Source organism: Erpetoichthys calabaricus, chromosome 8, assembly GCF_900747795.2.
Source record: "Erpetoichthys calabaricus chromosome 8, fErpCal1.3, whole genome shotgun sequence".
In the NCBI taxonomy this organism is placed as follows: domain Eukaryota; kingdom Metazoa; phylum Chordata; class Cladistia; order Polypteriformes; family Polypteridae; genus Erpetoichthys; species Erpetoichthys calabaricus.
In genome coordinates this window covers 33,166,609-33,185,048 of record NC_041401.2, presented here as the reverse complement: position 1 = coordinate 33,185,048, position 18,440 = coordinate 33,166,609, and the positions used below count along the sequence as shown (strand labels likewise).

Sequence of the window (18,440 nt, the reverse complement as noted above, 5' to 3'; positions counted from 1 at the left end):
GATATTTTAGACATGATGCCAGTTAACATTATTTATCACGGAATAAATTGCTTTCTTTATATCAACCTGAATTGCACAGTTTTCACTCTAAAAAGAACAATGCAGAGTACAGTCGTTCTCCCCAATCCCCACTGCAATTTTTTTCATTATGCAAGACATATACTGTATGACACATATGCTGCATTTTGAAAGGCAAACAGGTTAATAAAGACTTAAGCCCTCCTGCACTGCTCCCTACAGGACCATTGGCACTTATTAATATATCAATATCATATATCATATAAATAATATGAATGGAAGTGAAGGTCTGTGATACAATTTGCATATTTGTAGCTGGAAATCCACTGAGAGAGAAAATGAATAAGCTTTCGACTCCTATCAGGATTCGTCATCAGAAGAAAATGATCAGACTTGTAGGAATCCAAGACCAGGAAATGTTTTTCTAATCTTCTGTTGTCCAATTTTGGTGAGCCTGTGCAAGTTATGGCCTCAGTTGCCTGTTCTTAGCTGACAGGAGTGGTACCCGGTGTGGTCACCTGATATTGTGGCCCATCTGCTTCAAGCTTTGACGTGTTGTGCTTTCAGAGATGCTCTTCTGCATACCTCAGTTGTAACGAGTGGTTACTTGAGTTACTGTTGTCTTTCTATCTGCTCAAACCAGTCTGGTCATTCTCCTGTGGCATCAACAAGGCGTTTTTGCCCAGACTACTTCCAACTCACTGGATATTTTCCCTTCTTCAGACAATAAACCCTAAAGATTTTTGTGCGTGAAAATCCCAGTAGATCAGCAGATTCTGAAATACTAAGACCAGCCCGTCTGGCACCAACAACCATGCTACGTTCAAAGTCACTTAAATCTCATTTCTTCTCCATTCTGATGCTCGGTTTGAACTTCAGCAGGTTGTCTTGTCAATGTCTAAATGTGTAAATACATTGAGTTCCTGCCATGTGATTGACTGATAATCTATTTGTGTTAACAAGCAGTTATCTAACAGGTGTATCTAATTAATGGACGGAGTGTGTGCACTCATCTAAAACAATAAAAAAATAGAGTAAGTAAAGGTAAGGTGTACATGTGGACAATGCTAAAGACAGCTGTCAACTGAGTACAATAGCCAAGTGACTGATTTGTGTTGGTGTAGTGGAGGAGAGGGGCTAGTGAGCGAGTCATTTCTAAGAATAAAAGATTCATCCCAACACATTTGCTCTTATCAAGTGCAGCGAGCCGTTACCGATTTAATGTACATCGACTAGTTGTAGTCGTTTTACTGCTGATTTTCTTGTTCACAATGACATTATGAGCTTGCCCGGCTAATTTTTTATTAACAATGGTGAATATATTGTAAAATGTGTAGAAAACCACTCATAAGTCAGTTTTTGTTATATTTTCTTTCATATAATATTTTCTTGATTGTCAGAATTTTTCCCATGATGGAAAATCCAGTCTGAATGTCTGAACCAATGAGCTCTATGTTAGAACATTAGAGCACTCCAGACGAGAACAGGCCGTTCACCCCAATAAAGCTCGTCGAGTTTTGAAAGTCCCCAACGTCTTATTGTCTACCACACTACTTGGTAGCTTATTCCAACCGTCTATCGATCTTTGTGTAAAGAAAAACTTCCTAATGTTTGTGCGAAATTTACCCTTAACAAGTTTCCAACTGTGTCCCTGTGTTCTTGATGAACTCATTTTAAAATAAGTCTTGATCCACTGTACTAATTCCCTTCATAATTTTAAACACTTCAATCATGTCACCTCTTAATCTTCTTTTGCTTAAACTGTAAAGGCTCAGCTCTTTTAATCTTTCCTCATAATTCAACCCCTGTAGCCCTGGAATCAGCCCAGTCGCTCTTCTCTGGACCTTTTCTAGTGCTGCTATGTCCTTTTTTACTGCACACAGTACTGAAGATGAGGCCTCACCAGTGCATTATAAAGATTGAGCAGAACCTCCTTGGACTTGTACTCCACACATCAAGGCACTATATAACCTAACATTCTGTTAGCCTTCTTAATGGCTACTGAACACTGTCGGGAAGTCGATAGCTTAGAGTCCACTATGACTCCTAAATCCTTCTCATCAGGTGTACTCTCGATTTCCAGACCTCCCATTGTGCATTCAAACCTAACATTTTTACTTCCTATGTGTAATACTTTACATTTACTGACATTAAATTTCATTTGCCACAAATCTTCCCAAGCCTGTATGCTATCCAAGTCCTTCTGTATTGATATAACGGATTCCAAATTATCTGCTAATCCACCTATCTTGGTATCATGTGCAGACTTAACCAGCTTGTTACTTATATCCATCCATCCATTTTCCAACCCGCTGAATCCGAACACAGGGTCACGGGGGTCTGCTGGAGCCAATCCCAGCCAACACAGGGCACAAGGCAGGGAACCAATCCCGGGCAGGGTGCCAACCCACCGCAGGACACACACAAACACACCCACACACCAAGCACACACTAGGGCCAATTTAGAATCGCCAATCCACCTAACCTGCATGTCTTTGGACTGTGGGAGGAAACCGGAGCGCCCGGAGGAAACCCACGCAGACATGGGGAGAACATGCAAACTCCACGCAGGGAGGACCCGGGAAGTGAACCCGGGTCCCCAGATCTCCCGACTGCGAGGCAGCAGCACTACCCACTGCGCCACCGTGCCGCCCCTTGTTACTTATATTCCTATCTAAATCATTTATATATATTAAAAATAGCAGCGGCCCTAGCACTGACCCCTGTGGAACACCACTCTTAACATCGGCCAATTCAGATTTGGTTCCTTGTACCATCACCCTCTGGTTCCCGTGTCTGAGCCAATTCTGCACCCATCTAAAAACATCACCCTGAACTCTCACTTCTTTTAATTTGATGCCCAACCTCTCATGTGGCACCTTATCAAATGCTTTCTGAAAGTCAAGATAAATAATATCATCTGCTCCACTTTGATCGTATCCTTTTGTTGCCTCCTCATAGAATTCCAGCATGTTAGTAAAACACGACCTCCCTCTTCTGAACCCATGCTGACTGTTCCTAATAACTCCTGTCCTTGCCAGGTGTTGCTCAATCTTATTCTTAATAATTCCTTCCATTCATTTTCCTGTGATGTATGTTAAGCTTACTGGCCTATAGTTGCTTGGATCTGCCCTGTCACCCTTTTTATATAATGGGATGATATTTGCCATTTTCCAGTCCTGCAGTGACTTCCTAAAAATATTAACATGGCTTTACTCTATTTAACTATATGTTGCATTCTATGTGTGTTTGTGTTTCACTTTTGTTAGCATTGTGTTAATGTCAGTTGTTCTGAGGAGACATGCAAGTAAGAAATTCACTTTACTATGTGCTTGGACTATGTAATTCTTTTATTTTTTATTTATATATTTCTAAGTGATAAACACCTTCTAAAGCACAACTGCCGTTATTTCCTACATCTCCCGTTTAACACTTGACCAATCACAGCCAGCATTCCCAAATGTGATTATCTAACGTAATGTAATTCAACTGTTGGGTGTATTGAAAAACATGACAGGTGCAGTTTCTGCCTCTTCCCTGTAACAACAGTTCAGTGTTATTAATTATAAATAGTAAAGTAAGATCTGTCACTGGAGACATTGCTGGTTTAAAGGTTATTTTTCAAATGATTTGCTGTTGATTTTTGCAGTATACCTGTATGTAAATTGCTATTGAGTTCCTGCATCAGTAAATATGGGGCTTTTGCTCTGATATTTTGTGAATCCACGGGCTGGCCGAAGAAAGTTTAGAGTGAATACAAGCCCACTCCTGTGGATTGGGTCTTAATTGACCAATAAAATGCTTCACTGAGGCAGCACATGCAAGTGGCTATTGGCTTCTTATGAGGCACAGCTTTGATCACAATAGTGTTTGTTTCTCTGAGCAGGGAAGGTAAATCTGCCTGAGGGCATATGGCTTCTCTTATCTGCATCTATGCATAATGCTAGATAGATAGATAGATAGATAGATAGATAGATAGATAGATAGATAGATAGATAGATAGATAGATAGATAGATAGATACTTTATTAATCCCAGTGGGAAATTCACAATAGATAGATACTTTATTAATCCCAATGGGAAATTCACAATTTCCCCCTTTGGTCTATCTATCTATCTATCTATCTATCTATCTATCTATCTATCTATCTATCTATCTATCTATCTATCTATCTATCTATCTATCTATCTATCTATTATATAGTGCCTTTCACATCTATCTATCTATCTATCTATCTATCTATCTATCTATCTATCTATCTATCTATCTATCTATTATATAGTGCCTTTCACATCTATCTATCTATCTATCTATCTATCTATCTATCTATCTATCTATCTATCTATCTATCTATCTATCTATCTATTATATAGTGCCTTTCACATCTATCTATCTATCTATCTATCTATCTATCTATCTATCTATCTATTATATAGTGCCTTTCACATCTATCTATCTATCCATCCATCCATCCATAGGGCTGGGTCCATTGATGATCCCACAAACCAAGTGAAATTCAAATTCTGCATTTCAGGCCTCTGGCCACACTAGGAGTCTGTCTTCATTTTGGAGGAATTGCAGATGTAAAAGTCTACGCCACTTGCTTCTGAATTTCAAGGAGCTGACGTACAGGAGCCCTATGTTGATCTTAGGTGATTTCTAGAAGGCCATAAAATGATGTGAAAACAAATAATAATGGTATCTGTAAACCCCACACCTAATTTTATTTTTTTGTATATAAGGTTATTTGAACCAGTAACAGAAGTCTCCATGTTATGTAAGAGTGCCTGACATTTTTTCCTTGTACTTGCATTTCAAAGGGGCAACGTTTAATTTTACCTTTTAAAATGTTGCCTTTTGTAGTTTAAGTGCTTTAAAAGTGCAGTGCAGAAGACGTTTTGCCAAAAAGCCGGTGTGTAGAACAAAAGCCCAGAGCCTGCTAAAGGTCCTTTAGCCAGCCAGTGGTGGGCACCAAAGCTGTGCCCTGCTAGGTAAATGTCTTGAGTGCTTAGCCATATGGCCACAAAACTATGCAAGACAAATAGCCGTTAATGAGCAGCAGACGTGACCAGCAGGCAGCTTTAAAATAACATGAAGAAAATGTGTTTTTGTTTTGAAAAGCAGTGTTGCTGCTTTTTGCACAAAGTAAATTATTATGAGTTTAAAATATTTTATACAATTAAAAAGGAAGTTCTCTGATGCACCATATTTAGTTTTTTTATAATAGTGATTTTTTTTTATAACATATTTGGACAAGGCAAAGGGCAGCAATTTCAGAGCCCTGATTTTTATCGTGAGTTCAATGAAATTCTTCCAGCTGAGCTTAATTAAAAATGCACAGGGGTGGTTTTCTGTCTTAATGCTGTTCACAACGCATCCACTGAAGTCCTTTGCAAACACAACTGCATGGCGAGAAAGGCTCTGAATTGATAATTAAGGTGCAGCAGGAGACTTCATCTTGCACCAGTTGCTTCCAATTTTAATAACGAGCTGTCAGCTTCAAGAATATTAAGTGGAATTTTGAGTTTCCAGAGCATGTGATCAGCCTCTGGATCTGACCTGAGTATGTGCCTGGGTGGCTGAGGGAGGGCACTGCCGTTGCAGAGCTTTGATGTTCTATTCTGAGAATTGCTTGTACTGGCGTCATAAATATTCCAGCAGATTAATGGGTTGAAAAAATAGTAATATCAATTGGGTATGCACAGAGAGTGACATGTTGGCGCAGCAGAAAGAATTGCTGTCTCACAGTTTGACTCCTGAACAGAGTGCTTTCTGGGTACAATTGACTCCTATTGACTGGCATAGTGTGGCTGTGTTGGCAAGTGTGCCATGTGAGAGACTGCTGACACAGGATAGCCTTCAGCTCCCTGTTGACTCTTCTAAAAGGAAAAAATGGGGTTAGGAAATGGATGGATGGATGGAATTTCAAGAAAAGGACAAAACTCTGGCATGGGGATTTTCATTTTAAAAATATAGGTAGAAGGAAACAAGTAAAAGAGCAAAGTGTTGACAGCAATTTAACGTGGAAAAGCAGTAACTCAAGATGAAAGTGATTGAGAGTGCAACAAACTATGTTCTAAACTGACTTAAAAATGTTTTTCTTAAAAAATTAAGTTAACAGATATGATTTGTTATCAGTACGTTGTATGTATAACATTAATTTTTGTGTATTGGTAATTCATGTGACTCAAATTTACAACACATTCAGACTTCTGTGTTTTCTTACATTATTTACACAGGTCTGTGTCACACAAGTCAAATTGATTCTGTTGTGTGGCCTCCGCTAATATCACCTCAGACAAGCACAGTGCATTTTCTTAAGAAGTGACATGCTGCAAATTTTCCACAAATAGGTGCAAGAAAGCATGCTGCTGTGTATGTTTTCTCCATGAAAAGCACAATACAGGAAGTCCAGCCTTTCCTGATTCCTCCAGGTGAGCTGAGCACATGCGTGTTCTGGAGGAATATACTCCTTGTTGTGTCCGTCTTCAACCTGTTAAGGATTATAGTTGCCATGATTATCATCATATTTGGCAAAGTAGGCATCGTACTACCAGCGACCACAGCACACATCACATGCTCCGCAAAAGTTCTGCATGTGACTGGAAATAACTCCAGTGATTTACGTATTTATTCTTTTAATTTGAACACAAAATTAGCTCTATGTGTTAACAAGCATTAAAAACATGCATCAACACACAGAAGACCAAGCTAATAAAGCCCATGCTCTGTAACACTTGTCTTTGCATAACCATAGCTGTGAATGAGGTCTTACTGTTCAGAAACAAACTGTGTGTAGTAAGTGGAACTGATGCTGCAGCTTGTAGGGTTGTGCGCCATCATTTGTTTTTGTGTACTTCAGATTTGTAAAGTACCTAGGAATAATGTATCTGTTACATTACTAAATGGAAATATTAAAAAGTAAATGTACATATAATAAGGAGAGAAAGGCCCCCATAGTGCTTTTCTTTCTATCCTCTTGAGGCTAATATTAATATTTATGCAGGCATCTATCTACTTAAAGGTTTCTGTTTATCCAACCAAAATGTCAGTTTTTATAATGTCACACACCAGTTTGTCATTTTAACAAATGACACACTGAATACTGTAAGTTGGTACAGAAAATCTCTAAGAAAATTTGGAAATTGCTTTCAGGCTTGAAGAAACTACCGTAGTAAGACTTGGGCAGAATATAACGAGCAAAAACATTACAGGGATAGTAAAAAGAGCAATAGTGAGGGTAGAACCACAAAGAGACGGGCAGAAGCTGAAGCACACAAGTGATGAAGTCCATTTGGGGTGCCGGCATCTGCGCACACCTCTGAGTAAGTGTAAAGCTGAGATAAGGGCTGTGAAACCCCAGGGAGCAGCCTGTGAAGTGGAAACTGCTGACGGAAGAATGGCCTTTAATCTACTAAAAGTAATAGAAAGGGAATACATTTCATGGTCGCCAGGGATTTACAGGAATTGTAAAAAGTTTTTGTGTTGGCTTTGCGTGCTGAATCCTAGAGGGAGGAGTGAGAAAATGTTGTTTATATAAACTTTAACAAAGTGTTATGGATTTTGAAATGGTGCTGCTGTCTTGGGCTGCCACCAGCCATGCGAGGGAACAGTGCTAGCCAGATTGCCCGCAAGCTCTCTAAGCTCATCCAGTCTCATTTGCTTTTGTTTGGTTTTCTTCGTTGGCGCTTGATAAAGCACTCGAGAGGAACAATGGTGTCTGATGAATTGATATGCAGTTTCCGCTAAATGCTGAGCTCATCTGGAGCAGCTGGATCTCACCTGGCCTTTTTAATTTGTATCTGCAGCTTACTGCAGTGTTGGCAAAATGACTGGGGTTTGAAATCCAGCAGGAGGAGATGGGAGAGTTAGGGAAGGGAAAAAAAATACTATAGGTGAAATAAACTGAAATATCACAGAATATAAATAGTTTTAACAGTCCCTAATAAATATAGCTAAGATGTAGCTTGTTATGTCATTTGCAGAATTTCTAAATAGCACAAAAGGCACAGGAGCCATTCAGGCCACCCGACTCATTTGGCTTATTATTTTGTCTCATCAAAATATTTTATTAAGGTAGTTAAGGTTTCTAGTTTCTACTTGATTGTATAATTAGTTTTTAGACTTGCACAACTCTTTGTTTGAAGAACTGCTTCCTCGTAATCCCATCAGTGTCCTTGGACATGTAATTCACCATAAAAATGAAAGAATTCTGCTGGATCATAATCTACCTTAATAACACCACCCTTGAGAAAATGTCTGAAAGCTGGTCCATCCAATGAAGTACTGCGGTGGGGTTTAAAGTCAACCAGAGAAGGTAGTTTACTGGAGATGGAAAAGTGACTAAAACTAAAAAATAAAAATATGCCTTTTGAAAATTGTAACAGACAAAAGTGTTAACCATTTTAAAACGTACTGCTGAAGGGAAGGTGAAATGCACTGTAGTGTCTCCTCGGTCCAGGCCAGACTGATCACTCGTGATGTTTTAAGAGTAGACAGATACAGTTTGAGACAGGGCTTCACATTAAGTGTAACATATATTATATTGGCACACTAAAAAGTCCCCAAAAGTAATAATAAAATGGTAGTCAACCTGACCTTACAACTGAAGTAAATTTTAAAAATGATACATAAGGGAAAGGCTTGCCAGGTAGGAAAGCGTTGCCCTTAACTTCCTTGCATTTGTGTTGGAGGTCATTAAAACTAATAGAATGGTGTTTCTTTACAAAAGGAGTTTCTGACCTTAAAGATAAGCTCTAATATTTACGATCATGACATACCTGCTTTCTTTCTACACTGTTGTGTCCACTTGACTTCTGTTCATCAATTGCTGAAAAGCTTGGCAGTTAATAAATAGGACTTTGGTGCAGTTGACGTGTCTCCTGGCATTGCGGCCTGTAAAGTCGGTGTGTGCCACGGTGCTGTGATTTGTGTCTGCTCCAGCAGCTTTATATTGGTCGCCTCCTGCTGAATGAGCACATGATGGAAAGCATACGGGCATTTTTATTTTGCATAATTTGCAGTCATTTCATGTTTACATATTTTAAAGAGTACATAATCACAGAACATATTATAAAGCAAAAAAGATTCAAACTTACTCCAAACCTTATCACAGATGGGGTGCCATGTTGGCAAATGTTATGTGTTCCTTATTCAGTCTGAACTGCTTCTGAGTGTTATTCCTTGTTTTGATCAGACAACCCGTGTTTACTAATTTGAAGTTAAATCAATGCAGTGAAGGATTAAAGAAGGTAGAAGGCAAGCCCTTAACTATGATAAGTATCACTCCATTATTATTATTATTATTTTTTGACAGTGGAAAGAAGAAGCATTGTGTTTGTCTAATTAATGCTTGTGGCAGTGCTTTTTTTTTTTTTTGACCCAATCTTACAAAAAACTTGATTTAAAATGATTTTGTCATTTGCACATTGTCTTTGTGCCTGCTCACATTTTTTTCCCCACACCCCAAAGACGTGTAGGTTACTTGGCCGTTCCAAAGTGGCCTCATGTGGGTATGATTGTGCACCCAAGTGGGAAACCACTCCAAGGTGCCATGGCCGCCAGCAGCCCTGAATCGGATGGACTGGGTTTGTTTGATAGTCCTATGATATCTTTGTAAAAACTCTTTAAAATGAAGGGCATGCAGCTGCTCACAACAAATGGAAATTTTGTCTCTACATGTTCTCTTGGACTTAACCCCTTTGGCATGTTTGTGTTTTCTTTAGTGTAATGTAAGGGATGCCAGATCAACCTTGATTCTTTATTACCTGCTGGTTACAGAAAGTTGCCCTTGCCCTGAAGACTTCAAATTTCTAATTATTTGTTTTTTTAATCTCTGTTCTTCTCTTTTCTAATAGAGAGTTTGCATGGCGTGATCCAGAGCTACCTGAAGTGATTCATATGTTGCAACATCAGTTTCCTTCAGTTCAAGCTAACGCTGCAGCTTACCTTCAGCACCTCTGCTTCGGAGATAATAAAGTGAAAACAGAGGTACTGCATTCTGTTAAGCAGACATTTGAAGCAATAATAAAAGATTAGATAAACCGGCAGGTCTGACTTCATCTGCAGTATTTTTGACAGGGGTATACCATTTGATTTCTGTTTTTCTGGGATTTGTGAGAGTATTTATTAGGTATGAAAGTGAAATATTACATTTAAGTGATAAACCTCAATCAACACAATTATTAATGCCTGCGCTACTATTGTGAAAAGTAAGAATTAATAAATGTTGGTCTTTAAACAAAATGTCTGAAAAACAAATGGGCAGGTCGGTCTGTTTGTAATCGGGCCTTGCCTGTGAGCTAGTATCTTGGACAGAGTGCCTGGGCACCAACAAAATTTCAGAACCACTGAATTTCAGTAACAAATGAGAATAAAAGGCTGTAGAAAGCTGCTCTTGAAGAACTTCTGATGCTTCAATTTGTTAAAAATATATGGTTAAAAATAAATACCAGTTACCATTCCACATATATGGTGGTCAATTGTTTCGATTCTATTAAACACAGCAGAGCTAGGGAAGGCACTTTTGACAGCTTGGGAGCGAGCCCAGAGTGTTAGTGTCCACAGTCCATGTTTCAATTGGCCTTACTTCAGATTACATGGATCAGTGTGCAAAAAATTGTCTTTAATCTTTATTTATTTGTATTGTCTTCTTAATGAACTTACTGTATAATGGACAAGAATTTGATTGGGAATCCCTTAAGAAGTCAAGCAAAATGACACTTTTATTGGCTAACTAAAAATGAAAGATTATCTTGCCTGAAGAGGGGGCCTGAGCTTTTTCAAAGGCTCGCATATTGTAATCTGTTCAGTTAGCCTATAAAAGGTGTTATTTCGCTTGATTTCTCATTGCATCCATGATGGCTAACACAGCACAACACCTTACTACGTTTGGAATCCCGGTCATTGTTTTAAAGAGTACAGATTAGCTGTGGGCATTATTTCCTCATTCCAAGTCATTCTGGGTTGCTTTGAAAGATTCAACTACTATTCATTAATCGATAAATTGAAAAAAAGGACAGTGTTAATCTTTTGATACTCAATTCTTTAGTGCTGTTGTAATTAAAGCTCATATCCTACCACATCAGCAATCATAACTTTACTTAAATAAAAGCATAATCAGTAGGCCAATCTGTGAAATCAGCAGCATATGAATTTCCCCAGCCTGCCATTCCAGATAGCATCAAGCTGATACAGCATTCCCATTTCTCATACCAGGTTCATTTATTATGGTAAAACCCTGGAAGTTCTCAATAAAGCAATACAGAGACAGGTCTTCTGTCGGGTTATAGGAACTCTGCAGATATGATCAGGCACTTAAAACCCCCAAAGTGTTCTTTTCAACTGAATGCCATTTTTCTTAACTAATGCCACCACTTTCAGTCATCGTATTCTTTTCTATGCATGTGTCACTAAATGTAATATGCAGCAGGCACATACACACAATAATCTGCTATAGGTAAGCAACGCGCACGGCAGCTGACTGTTTTAACTGAGAAGTGTAAACCTCTGCTTACACTCCCCATTGTCCCAACGATGCGCTCCAGCCATGTTTTCTCATGGGGTACAGCTACTGGAGGCAAGGGGAGAAATGACATTTACGGGTCTCTCAGCAAAGACAGCACATGTCACTGAATGTAACTATCAGCATGCACAGCTGAAAAGTAAGCTTGATTACTAGTAGACAATTTGATCTTCAGCTGGGTGTTTACCTGAGCAGCAGAACAGGCTGCTTGCAGTATGCTCCAGTATCCCAAGTACACCTCACAGCCATTTTCTCTCAGACAGGATAGTTGCTGGGTGGAGGAAATTGTACCCTTTGCGATCCCTCAACAAAGACAGCACATCCCTGCTAAGGGAGCAATTGTCAGTTAGTGGTGGATTTTTATGGCATTGTTATACCTTTCTAGCTCTATAAAGTATGGTGTCATTTATCAAAAACTGTAATATGTTTAAGCATAAACACATCATACATACTGTACATACCCAGGGTTCATTTTAAATTATTATTAAATAATAAATAATAAATTATTATTATATTATTATACATCCCAAAAACATTAGCGCAGTCTGAAGGTGGGTGTCTGCATGAGTGAGCCTGCAATGGACTGTTGACCTGTCAAGTGTTGGTTCCTGCCTTATGCTTAATGCTGCCAGGATAAGCTCAAGTCCCTGTTACTCCAAATTTAATTAAGCAGGTTTAAGAAAGTTATGTTTTAGCTTGCTACTTTGCAGTGGGCTGACCTGTTACTACTCTTGTGCAGAGTGTAAATTTGAAAAAGTTAGAAAAACACAGTGGTTATAGTTCTAGTAGAATCAAACATATTTTCAGTAGGAAATCGCTGCAGGTCTGTGAGCTTGTGCACCCAAGTCTGCTTGCTGTCCTCGGAGAACAGCACCCTGAATAAAGATAGCATAGCACTAATAGTTGCAGAGACTATTCCGATTGGACAGAGAGCCTACTGTGTGTATTGATAGAAAGCATGCTGTCACTGAAAACTCAACTGGTTGAAAATGGTCAAGATGCCAAACTGAGACCAAAAGACATAAATTGTCTGTTACTATAGGAGAGTTTTCTAGATATCTCTAGCTGTACAATTTAACTGATGAACTACTGACGCCTGATTGTGTGTGTCTGTCTGTTTCTTTGTTAGGTATGCCGACTTGGAGGAATCAAGTATTTGGTTGACCTTCTAGACCATAAAGTCTTGGAAGTTCAAAAAAATGCCTGTGGGGCCCTAAGAAATCTTGTTTATGGAAAAGCTACTGACGAAAACAAAATAGCTGTGCGGAATGCTGGTGGTGTTCCTGCCTTGCTGCGACTGTTAAGAAAAACTGTAGACGCTGAAATTCGAGAACTTGTCACTGGTAAGCGGGTCTTAGCATGCTGGTGCTCTGAAGTGCATTCTACTTGCATTACTTCTAACATTTTGCCTTTTTTGATAATTAAAAATAGGTTTATTAATTATTTAAAAGGTTTAATAAATGTGAAACTACCTTTATGACTATCTAACAAGAAGCCTTCAAGAAACAGCAAATGGAATACAAAAAGTCTCATAAAAAATTTAGTATTAACAAGACAATTCCACCCCATCTAAGTAATGGCTACATTTTTTTGCAGTGCCGTTATCCTGAATAGAAGGATTTTATCAGTTCAGAGCTAAGAAAAAAATAAACCTCTTGGTATAATGGAAATGAAAAGCTGTTAGATTTTAGGGGCAGAAGCATGAATGCACCGTGTAATTTATGTCACTAAAACAAAGACTTTACATCTAATACACCGTGGAATTGTACATTTTAAGAACATCTTTAAATTAATGATGAAGGTAGCGTGTGAAAATGTACAACAGGAGGCTTGCTAAATGCAGAATCTAGGTTGTGAAATAAGGGGCTAAGCAGTAAAGAAAAGAGACACAGAGCCATCTTTTCAAGCTCAGCACAGCAATGGATCCTGTTGTATTGGAAGGGAAGCATAATGAACTTCAGGTAATGCTCGTGTGAAATGAATGACTGCTGTTGATTTGGTGTCAGCCTCCTTAAAGTATGGGTTCAGTTATTTTAAAGTTAAGATTGTTTTTTTCACGGCAGTGCTATGCTGTCATTTGCTCCACACATTTGTTTTCTTGACTGAAGCTCTTTTATTACACCACACCATCTCCATGAGACGCTTACAGAGGGGTACTGGGGCACCAGTCTACATGAAACGGAATTCTTAATACTAGAATCTCTGAAAAAAGTCGTAATGCCAGGCCACCTTAAATTCCTTCGCACATCTTCATCAGCATTTGCTTTGCAGATGTGTCAATCAGCAAGCAGCGGCTATCTCATCCCCCCTCCGACGCAGCTGAAGTTCTCCCAGCTCAAGTCTGTTTGTCTCGGAGTGAGGTGCCTTGAGTTGTATAATATATCGATATTTGGAATACATACATTTCATGTGTGTTCTGTGTCTACAACGATCTCGGTAAATGTTGGATGACAGGAAATGCGAGGCAAGAAATGTTGAACACTTAACTAAAACAGAAACTTTTTCCATGTTGTAGTATTTGACAGCAGCATGTAAATTGAATGATTTATTTTTCTTTGGTTATATTCTTGAATAAAACATGTGTTTATTTGATATTTGGACTAAAGTCTTCACACATTATACACTTCACATCATTATTACTATAACATGGAAAAAGTTTCTGTTTTGGTTATGTGTTCAACATTTCTTGCCTTGCATTTCCTGTCCTCCAACATTTACCAAGATCAACGTAGACACAAAACACACATGAAATGTATGTATTCCAAATAACAATATATTATTTACCCTGTACAACTCAAAGCACCTCACTCCGTCCCAGGTAAACAGACTTGAGCTGAAAAAACTTCAGCTGCGTTGGTGGGGAAAGGGATAGCAGACTGCTTGCTGCTTGTGCTGATCGAGGCATTTGCAAAACAAAGACGCTGATGAAGAGGTGCGAAGGAATTTAAGGAGGCCCATCATTGAGACTGTTTTCGTAGGCTGCTGGGAGTCTAGTGTTAAAACCTGTTGAAAATGTGCACTCTGAAGTGGCAACACGCCCAGCTCTACAAAACATGTTTTCTCCATTTCACAGCTATGTTTATGATGCCATAATTATGCTGGAAGTAGTTACTTTATCTCTAATTTTTAACATTTCTGCTTCTGACAGAAGACCACCTACCTACTCTCCATTGACAGTGGCCAGTGTAGGTTGAGTTTAACACTAGAATTACCAGAGCCTACGAAAAAACTCGTATATCCGGCCCACCTTAAATCGCTTCTTAAATCCGTTCACACCTCTCCGCCAGCATCCTTTGTCCTCTAAATGTGCTGATAAAAGACAAGCTGCCAGCAGCCGGCTATTCCATCCCCCCACCGACTTAGAACGTGAGCGAAGTTTTCCCAGCTCACGCCTTGATTGATTATGTGGGAGTGAAGTGGAGTTTTACAGTGGAAATAACAGATCATTGTTCTAAAGTAATCTGTGTAAACACATTGTTAAAACAGAAACTTTTTCATATTTTAGTAATAAATGTTACAAAATGTAGTAGGCATAAACTATAGAATATATAAAGCCCGAGTTCCAAAGATCAAATAAACACTTTCACAAAAGCTTTAAGAATTACTCAACAGCTTCTGTGGCGTAGCGCGCTAAGATTTGCTTCTTAGTGCAGAGTAGCTTTTCCTTGCCTCACAGACCTGAGTTCGATTCCCCGCTGGAGATGAAGTGTTGCTTTTTTTTTTTCTTTTCTTTTAAACCTCAAACGGACATAAAATTTATACATTGGTATGCACTGTCAGTTACTGAGATCGTTATATTTTCATGTGGGATGCTCCTTTTCAAATATTTTTTTAACAATTGAGACTGCAATTAACAGGAACAACTGTCCTTATAACTTATTTTTAAGATCCATAACACACAGACAGACAGAGCACTGCGTAATAGAGAGACAGACAGGCAGAGAAGTCACTAGATATATAAATAAACAGGGAAGCCACGTGTACTGAAAGAAAAAAAGAACAACATGTGCGTTGTCCCTGCTGCACTGAATAAGCGCAGGCGCTCTAACGTCACCCCTCCCCCGATCTTACTTAGAGAGTCAGGGACAACGCACATGTTGTTCTTTTTTTCTTTCAGTACACGTGGCTTCCCTGTTTATTTCTATATCTAGTGACTTCTCTGCCTGTCTGTCTCTCTATTACGCAGTGCTCTGTCTGTCTGTGTGTTATGGATCTTAAAAATAAGTTATAAGGACAGTTGTTCCTGTTAATTGCAGTCTCAATTGTTAAAAAAATATTTGAAAAGGAGCATCCCACATGAAAATAACGATCTCAGTAACTGCCAGTGCATACCAATGTATAAATTTTATGTCCGTTTGAGGTTTAAAAGAAAAGAAAAAAAAAAAGCAACACTTCATCTCCAGCGGGGAATCGAACTCAGGTCTGTGAGGCAAGGAAAAGCTACTCTGCACTAAGAAGCAAATCTTAGCGCGCTACGCCACAGAAGCTGTTGAGTAATTCTTAAAGCTTTTGTGAAAGTGTTTATTTGATCTTTGGAACTCGGGCTTTATATATTCTATAGTTTATGCCTACTACATTTTGTAACATTTATTACTAAAATATGAAAAAGTTTCTGTTTTAACAATGTGTTTACACAGATTACTTTAGAACAATGATCTGTTATTTCCACTGTAAAACTCCACTTCAGTCCCACATAATCAATCAAGGCGTGAGCTGGGAAAACTTCGCTCACGTTCTAAGTCGGTGGGGGGATGGAATAGCCGGCTGCTGGCAGCTTGTCTTTTATCAGCACATTTAGAGGACAAAGGATGCTGGCGGAGAGGTGTGAACGGATTTAAGAAGCGATTTAAGGTGGGCCGGATATACGAGTTTTTTCGTAGGCTCTGGTAATTCTAGTGTTAAGGGGGCAGAGCCAGGTATAAGTGATCTGCTAGAAAATCATGAGTGATTCAGATACAAAACATTTGTCTGTATCTGTTTAGCACAAAATAGCCATATAGCTAAACTGTTGCATACATATTTATATGCAGGATTTTAGAACAATGAATCATTCAGCAAAATAAACATAGTTCAGTACTACTTTATTGTCAATAAAGATATTTAGGTGTAGCAACCTAACCAGAAAGTATCCACAGTTTCCTTGAAAAAATTTTGTGAGCACTCCCTCAAAAGAAACAATTGTGAAACTTTGGTAAGAGGCTCAAAAAATAATGAAATTTTACTATTCTTTTTTTGTTGTTGTTCTTTATTTCGTCTTATACGATTTCTCGTATTAGAAATTTGTTAGTTTTCACATACCCCTTGGGGTTAGAGCGCAGGGTCAGCCATTGTACAGCGCCCCTGGAGCAATTACAGGTTAAGGGTCTTGCTCAAGGGCCCAGCAGAGTAGGATCTCTTTTGGCAGTGATGGGGATTCGAACCGGCAACCTTCAGGATACCAGCGCAGATCCTTAGCCTCAAAGCCACCACTCCACCCCGTAAATTTAAACTGTAATTTCAAAATAATGATTAAGACAGGCTTTTGTCATACATCACTTTACTTCACATGCTTTATTTATGTTAAACGAGGTTTGTGTTTGTACAAACTGGCTTACACTTTGTGTTTTTCACTCAGACAGAAAGGTAACTCCAGTTGAGTTTTGATGACTGGCCCTACAGCCTAACATGGACTTTTTGTTTTAAGAAGTGTTTACCTCCAAGATGGCTGGGAGTCTGCTCTACCAGATGCCACTGCATAATTCCCGTTCTGCTTGAATCCAATATAAATATCCATTGATAAGGGATGCATACCATGCAGCAAAAGAAAACCATTCTGCCGGAGCCAAGTTGTTTGCTTTTGGCATTCTCCTCATGGCTGTCCAAGACGCCACATGCCTGTATTTTGTGGTAAGGATGGGCTTGAATTTTCAGTACCCAAGTGATAGTCCTCACCACAGGTCTAAATACAAACGTTCAACAGTCAGCTGCACATTTAGTCTCAAAATTATATTGCTTTACCAATTAGTATGTATTTCTAAAACTGCCATGTCACCAAAATTGAATATATTGTATTAAAATTATATCCAGGAACATTGCCAATTTTTAGAAGTGGACATTTCATTACGTCTTATTGCTTTTGTTTTATGTGTTGGACTGATTGTCCCATTATTCTCCATTATAACCTTTCTGAGGAGACAAAAGTATATGAAATGAGTATATACAGCTTTAGTCAACAAGGCATGTGTCAGACAAATCTGTCACTATGGTGAAAATAAAATAATCATGCCAACTTGAAAAATGCTGAACTTATCCTAGGAGAACTTGAACCCCAGATGACATAGATAGTTCCTCAATACATGTACTAGTTGAAAAATAAAAATCTTTCCCGCCAAGATGATTTGGACATAAATGCATTATTTGTGAATGTGTGTGAATACTGCATAACTGGACCTTAGTAAATTAGGTGTTTGTACAAATGTTTCAGTCATTTGGAAGCCAAACGGTTTATTAGTTGCTTTTTCAGAAGAGCCACAGTGAAATTCAGGATTTCCAGTCTCTTGACTGTAATACTGTATGTCTTTAAGGGAAAGAAAAAAATAACAGACTCTGAGGCAGTAATTTTTACATTTCTGCTCAGGAGACACATGCATACAAGCAAAGAATATTATAAGCATATTTTAAAACAGTAATGAAACTTCTTACAGCTGCATGTCTGTTTCCTCAAGATAGAGGGAAGCAATAAGCTGCAGCATGCAGATTTATAGACATTATCATATGGTAGGGAGTTGTTTATTTCTAAGGTTTACTGAAACACATCTGAAATATGGCTTATTAGCATTCTATTCCACGTGTGGCATTTTCTGCCATTCATTTGAAATAAAAAAGAGAAGCCGTTTCACCCAGCATTTATATCTCTCCT

The 18,440-nt window shown here is 38.7% G+C and overlaps 1 protein-coding gene across 2 annotated transcripts in view; it reads left to right on the top strand.

Moving 5' to 3' along the window:
• The window catches only part of pkp4 (plakophilin 4), a 320,626-nt gene that overhangs the window by 265,712 nt on the left and 36,474 nt on the right, over positions 1 to 18,440 (top strand). For both annotated transcript variants that reach the window (XM_028806438.2, XM_028806436.2), the window contains exons 11-12: positions 9,876 to 10,008; positions 12,672 to 12,885. In XM_028806438.2, the coding sequence (XP_028662271.1) occupies positions 9,876 to 10,008; positions 12,672 to 12,885 (347 nt within the window). The remainder of the gene's footprint in view (positions 1 to 9,875; positions 10,009 to 12,671; positions 12,886 to 18,440) is intronic.